At 34.7% G+C, this 7609-nt stretch overlaps 1 protein-coding gene across 3 annotated transcripts in view; it reads left to right on the top strand.

The window, feature by feature from the left end:
- Positions 1–7609, top strand: part of Stag1 (STAG1 cohesin complex component) — a 305418-nt gene that overhangs the window by 61470 nt on the left and 236339 nt on the right. For all 3 annotated transcript variants that reach the window (XM_050139376.1, XM_050139375.1, XM_050139374.1), the window contains one exon: positions 4130–4231. In XM_050139376.1, the coding sequence (XP_049995333.1) occupies positions 4203–4231 (29 nt within the window). In that variant the 5' untranslated portion in view covers positions 4130–4202. The remainder of the gene's footprint in view (positions 1–4129; positions 4232–7609) is intronic.

Here is a 7609-nt window from a genome sequence, read left to right on the forward strand (position 1 = left end):
GGGGCTGGAGAGATGGCTCAGAGGTTAAGAGCACTGACTGCTCTTCCAGAGGTCCTGAGTTCAAATCCCAGCAACCACATGGTGGCTCACAACCATCTGTAATGAGATCTGGTGCCCTCTTCTGGCCTGCAGGCATACATGGAGGCTGAACACTGTGTATATAATAAATAAATAAGTAAGTAAATCTTTAAAAAATTTTTTTACAATCATCGCATAACTAGGCTGGTTGCATCTATAATATTAAAAACAAACATAATAACCAGTTAACCAATTTTCTTACTAGTACTATAACCTAAGTTGCATGGTAAATATATATTATTAGTTTTGTGAGTGTTCCTTGGATCAAACCCAGGGCCTTGTTTATGAAAGGAACGTGCTTTACATTTATTTTATCTCAGTCTATATCATTTAGTTTTACCTTTGCTGATTATAATGCCCCTTTCTAGGTGTTAGGTACTAAAATTGTAGTTTTTAGAAACAAAGTTCTCCCTAAAGGTTGATACAACTTCTTAGAGAGCTAGAACTGTAAAGAAATCCCTAAAACTATGTAGAAATTTTCATGAAGCTCTTGAAACAAGTCCATCAACTAAAAAAATATATAATTATTAAAAGAGAAGGAATTGAATGAAATTTTTGATATTTGTTTGTGAAATAAAAATATAAACAAAAACATTGGCATAGTGTTATAGGACACTTGTACGAGGTGATGTGAAATCTTTAATTTGGGGGTTTAATGCAGCTTATATTTGGATAAGGCTAGAGCTCTTCATTTGCTCCTAATATAGTGTTATGTATGTAGACTTTAATAGTTATTTTTTTTTTTTTTTTTTTTGCCTGTGATGAAACATCAAAACCCAAGGCAGCTTACAGAAGAAAGAGTTTATCTTGGCTTTTGATTCCCAGAGACAAGCTATGGCAGATTTGATAGCAGAGACAAGCTATGGCAGCAGATGACAGGCATAGGGATGCTGATTTAACATTTCTTCAACAACAACAAAACCTCATAAACAGAACAAAAGAAAATCAAAGAAACCAAAACCCAAGCATAGAGAGTGAACTAGAAAGTAGGGAGAGGCTATACACCCTGAAAGCACCCTGAAAGCAGCTTCTGATGACATACTTCCTTCTGCCAGGCTCCATCTCCTAAAAGTTCCATGACCTCCGCAAACACCACCAAGGACTAAGTGGTCAAATATATGAGCCTACGGAGAACATTTCTTCATAAAACTATTACAGGAAGGAAACAGTATGTGTACACACAGGGAAGGAAGTCTAGAGGGGGTTTTGTTAGGGAAATATATAGTAAGTGTTAAAGTTCTTAAGAGCAGAATACTGGCAGAGGTTTAGTGATAACTGATAAGGCAGGAAAATAGTAAGGTTTTGATGCTATGTATTGGGTTATAAAGTCTTAAGAAAATGTTAAGAGAGTGTGGAATATAAAAGAAAAATGCAGCTAGAGTGTGAAATGTTCATAAATACTCAAAGACCAGATGTGTACATGCAGCATTTTGGGTAAGAGATTGAGAAGCTGTCATGGAGATGAATTTTCAGAGAGTTATCTAAAGCTTTGGGAAATATTCTTTAGACATGTCTTACTGTTTGCTTTCTATTTTGTTAAGTATGTTCCATTATTGGGTTGTGGGATGGTATGTTTATATAAAGTCACATGTGGAGGATTTTCTAAAATTTCCTGCTCTTCATTTTGATATATCTCGCTTGTCTCTGCCCTTGCTTTAACCTCTCTGAAAATCCTCCTTGGTCTTTGAGTCATTGATTTAGCCATTCCCACAATTACTGAGAAAGTGTTTCTCAACTATCTCTCACACACAAATGCAAAAATATGTTTAAGGGGCATGACGTTTTGATGTATATATTAGCAAATCAGGGTAATTAACATATCCATCACCTTAAGCAATTAAGGTTTTATTATGATGATAACATTCAAAATCCTTCAAGCCATTTTGAAATGTTCTAAACATTACTGTTAACTATAGTTATACCCTACTGTCATGGTGTATGCATACCACATTTTCTATATTGATACCTCTATGTATGGACAATTAGGTTAATTGAGTTTAGATATCTTCTTGGCTTACTAATTCCATTTCCTTTGTATATATACTCAGTGGTATGGCTAGATTATGTAGCAATTTGATTTTTAATTCTGGTATGTGTGTACACTGTAGTTTTCCATTACTATACTGATTTATAGTTTTACCATATTCCTTCCTCGGTCTACATCCTTGCCAGCACTTATTTCTTTCATATTCTTTGATAGCTATTCTCACTAAAGTCAGCTTTGGTAGTTTTGATTCACAGATTTTCCTTTGAGTGGCACATTTAGTTTTTTTTTTTTAATTCAAAAGATGGTTAAGTTTTATTTATAATTATAACAGTGAATTGTTGCAAGGAGAGTGCTTGTTTGTTTCTAGCTGCTCAGCCCTGAAATAACCTTACAGAAACTGTATTAATTAAATCAGTGCTTGGCCTATTAGCTCTAGTTTCTTATTGACTAACTCTTACATCATAATTTAACCTATTTCTGTTAATCTTTGTATTGCTACGTGGCTGTGGCTTACCAGCAAGGTTCTATCTGATATCTGTTTCTAGCAGGGCTATATGGATTCTCCTCACTCTGCCTTTTTTTCTCCCAGCATTCACTTTAGTTCCCCCTGCCTACCTCTACTCTGCCCTATTACAGTCCAAGGCAGATTCTTTATTCACTAACCAGTAAAAGCAATATATATATACAGAAGGACTTCCTACATCAGTGAATGAAATGGGAACAATTTTCTGCTCACAGAGAGTTTAGTTAATTTAAAAAAATCACAGCAATTATCCTATTAGCAAACAAAATAAGACCTTCTGTGAAAAAGCAAGATGCATTGTATAAATCTTTGAAAAGATCTTAAAATAACCCTACTTGTCATTTTTTATGTTCCCCATTGTGCCACTTTCTATGTTGCTACTCATCTAGTTTTGTTATTTAGTATATAAATCAGGGTTGGATTATTTTCTGTCAGAATTTTAAAGTCTTCTATTGTCTTCAAGCTTACATAGTTCCATCCAGAAATCTGCCATAATTTTTATCTCCCCCATTGATAGGTCATGTCATGTCATGTACATTTATCTTCCTATTAAGATTTCTTTTTAGCTAGGTTTTATAGCAAATTTTATACTTTGGAATATTTTGCTTGGAAATTTTCTAATTTTAACATTTTTCTAAACTATCAGTCCAGTGGTAGTGCATGCCTTTAAACTGAGGACTCAGGTGTGTGCCACCACCACTTGGCTTTCTGTTTTGTTCCTTTTTTCTTCTTCTATTCTTTTTTGTTTTATTTAGTCAGATTTTTTTTCCCCCCCAGAGCAGTGTTAGGTTTACAGTGAATTTGTGGAGAAAGTACAGGAAACTACTGTTAGGTTCCTCGTGCCTTCATGTGCTCCACTTTTCTACATGTGTCTCCTCAGAGTGGAACACTTCTGACAACTACCCGTTCCGTTGTATTGACACTTGCCATTAACATCCATAGTCTGTTCTTCATTATTTTGATATTAAATGTCATATGGATTTTGACAAATGTACATGACATTTATCTGCTAATTAGAAGTGTTTCCCTGTCTGTTCTTCATTATTTTGATATTAAATGTCATATGGATTTTGACAAATGTACATGACATTTATCTGCTAATTAGAAGTGTTTCCCTGTACTAAAATCCTGTGTGCTCTGCCTTGTTATTCCATCTGCACACCCTAATTTCTGATAACCATCAATCACCATAGTTTTACCTTACAGTCAGAGTTCTGTGATTGCAGCCTTTTTGGGTAGCTTCTTTTTGTTCATTGCATTTCATGACTTGGTGGATAAATTGCTTTCCAGATCAAATAATATTTGGATACTGAAGTTTGTTTTTCAACTCACCTTCTAAAAAACTTCTTGGTTGCTTCTAAGTTTGAGTAGTTAGGAATAAAAGTATAGTAAACAATCTTGCCTAAGCTTCTTTGTTCATGTCAGATTTTAACTATGTGGAGCATATCTCAAATAGTATGCTCATAGTTGCTGTTGATTGACATATCATGATATATTCATTTTATTTTAAAATAATTTTTTCTTTCTTTTTTAATTGACAGGCGTGCCCTTGAGATCACATAACAAATTAGAATTATATAGACTTTCCTGTATTGTGGAATAACCTCTCCAGCAATGATAACTTCAGAGTTACCAGTGTTGCAGTAAGTATAATTTTTTTTCTTTTAAAGAAACATGAGTATAACGTTACAGGTTTCTAATGAGATATATCAAATGTGTTCTGTTTTTGAGACAATATATTTGACATTTAAATGTTAGGGTATTGATTACTCTGCTCATTCATGACATTAGAATGTCATCATGTTTTCTGACATTGAACAAATCAGGTATTAATGTTATTATATCAGGGGTCATTTATTATAACCCTTATGTGGCATTCCATTTTGATAATTAAACTGGATCAGAACTGTACTACATGCCCTACATTTCTTTGTGCTATATGCTATGATAGTAATTCTGTTGTCTGCAAACGCCACCATATGCGGTCTCACTATTTAGAAGAAAATATTTATTAACCCTTGTTCTATATTGTACTTTTTTCTATAACTTACTGTTTTAATTCATTTCTTTCATTAAGGTTCATTTTTTTAATCTTAAATTTATGATTACTGAGGCATTCTGGTTTCTAGAATGCTCTCAGGAAATACCAGTTGGTGTGTGAGTGTAATATATCATTATATTTGTTGTATTTGTTGGACAGACTTGGAGTTATAGAATTTTTAGAAAATGTTACAGGCATATACAGATATTGTTTCTTTTATTATTTGATCTATTTGATAATGATAACAGCTATAGTAAAAGGATTATTGGTTTAAGCAGTTATTTTTGATTATAGTTTAGTTACAAATGTCTTTTCCAGGAGTTAGCCTTCTACCTGCTCTCCTAGAAGCTTTAAGACACAAAGCTTTCCAAGTGCATTTACTTGTTTGACAGATTAATGATACTTTATAAAATTTGTGAACTATAGAAGGTAAAATTTAATTATTTTCTATGTACTTGTTCCTCTTTTTTTTTTAGATGTAATACTGAATTTGGAGGTCCCTGCATATTATTTTCTTTGTTCTTAAGAACTTTTGTTCTCACTCATCCAGCTTACTATGTATGCTTTATTTTAGATCGTTGTCTTACAGAACTCCTCTGAATCTTTAGAATAGATGTTCCCAATGATCATAAATTTTCATTCTTTTCCTAGCATTGTAATTCATAGAATGTTCTTTATCACTTCTTAAAATAATAAGCTTTTCTATCATATTGTTATATGCCCTGCTTGTAGCATATTTACTGGATTTTAAATAGGCCCTCACATTAATAACAGATAAAATTTGAAACAAGCTTATTTGAATATATTTATAGTTACAGAAAGTGTAGTGGTAATATTTAGTATTAGGGATTATGGTTTGTAAGTGAAAAATTTCATAAAATTGTAAATCGTAAATGTGTATGAGTACTGCATAGTAATCTGAGTGCTGGGTGAATGAGTTTGGTTGAATAAGCTAGCTGGAGCGGGTATTCTTGGTTGAGATTAATAAACTTTTTGAGAGCATATACTTGTCTGTGATTTTTGTGGTTATGTTTACGTTATTACTTTGCTTAATCTACTCATCTATTTAGTTATATGCCCTGTTGTGCTTTGTATCAATGACAAAAATGCCTGAACCAGTCAACTTACAAGCATCCCTGCGTCCCAATTTTAGAGGTTTTATCTTAGGACGAGTTGACCTTGTTGCCTGTATGACCTTTATGCCTCTGGTAAGACAGTTTATCATAGTAGGGGATACAGGGTGAAGCAACCTGCTTACTTCATCTTTGCTGGGAAACAAAGAGAAAGGGAAAGGGGCTGCAGTCCCAGAATCCCCTTCATTGATATGCCTCTATTAGAACTCACTTCTTAAAGGTCCCACCATCTCTTATTAGTGCCATAGGATGGTGACCACATCTTTAAAATTTATGACACTCAAATCACAGATTTCTTCTGCCTCCACGTGCTCAGGCCTGTCTTATAATGCAAAATGCTTGTAGTTCCTTTTTAATAGTCTGCAGAGATTTTCATGTTCCAGAATCATTCTTGTCCAGATTCAAAATTACTTAGGAGATATAAGAGAAAATGAGTTGTAAGTCAGAAAACATATTTCTCTATTCCAAGATACAGTGACATAAGGATAATTCCTATTCCCCAATGGACAAATAGGAAAACAAAAAGGAGAAATTTTACCAAAATCAGGACTAACCGCAGTCCAACATTAAATCCTGTAGTTCTATGTTTGTAATTCAGAATCCATGGTGATGTGTTATGAACCCCAAAGAGCTAGGACAGTGGTGTCTTTATGGTCATCCTTTTATACTGATTTTGCTGGACCTGGTGTTGCTTCTGTGTTCCTGGCATCTCTGACTTTATGCTGTGTCCATTATAGCTTCTGCCCCAGTCTCATAACTTCCCTCACCACCTTGCCAGTGATTGCTTACAAGGATGATGAATCTGATGTGCTCATTCTTGCCTTTGTGGCATTCTTTTGACATCTCCTTGGAAGCCTCCAAGACTCTTGACTTCATTTTTGCATACCAGCACAACCAGAATTACATGAATAATGACAGTCTGCCACTATAGCAACTGCCCTCCTGCAGCGGTCGGATCAATAAATCACCAATAATTGATATTTAAACAAATTTAATAACAAAACAGACTCACAAAACCAAGGTTCCAGCGGGGTAGCCAGCGGAAACAGGAGAGCAAGCGGAAGGGCCCGCGCAGCCTCTGCCCGCGCACTATATCAGTAAACATACGCCTGAGGGCAGCCCGCCCCCAAGGGGAGGGCTTATCCCTACATCTCCCTCCTTTTGTCTAAATAAGACAGAACTAACCTAAATACAACTATAAACAATAATAATAAATAATAGATATAACAAACAATATTGAGAACAAAAGTTTTACCAGACATTCTATCTCAAGGAGTCTAAATAATGTAGAGAGTAATTACAATTATATAATCTTCAACTCCATCAAAGATCCGAGAAGGGAATAAATATTACTTAACTAATGAGCGATATCCAAAGCGTGCCATAAATGACAGAGACAACAGACTACCTGGGCAATCACCCAAATTCTCGTTCGCAATGTTGAGTCAACCAACTTTGGCTAAGGCCTAGCATGACTGACATACCATTATCAAATGCAAGGAATTTTCTTAGAATTATCCTACCCTGTCTTGGCAAGATAAGAAAATCCTGTTTCATATCTTTGTCAGTAGATGAGGTATGGGCTTTTCTTAACCCAAAGGCCAATTCTGCCAAGAAGACAAACTCCCAGTGGAGTGTCTTTGGTGCTCAACGTTCTCTCGGGAGTAGAGTGGTGTCGCCAGGAGTAATTGTGTCTCGGCACAGAATTCTAGGTTAGCTTAAAGGCCATTTTCTACAGCTCTTTAAAGAGGCTGAAGATTATACTATCTATACTAAATATAATCTCTATGTATCTAGAATACCTTATTAACCTAAAAATAAACATGAACAACATAAAATTCTCAATA

The sequence above is a fragment of the Alexandromys fortis genome, unplaced genomic scaffold, assembly GCF_014885135.2.
Source record: "Alexandromys fortis isolate MF-2015 unplaced genomic scaffold, M_Fortis_MF-2015_v1.1 scaffold_36, whole genome shotgun sequence".
Lineage (NCBI taxonomy): Eukaryota > Metazoa > Chordata > Mammalia > Rodentia > Cricetidae > Alexandromys > Alexandromys fortis.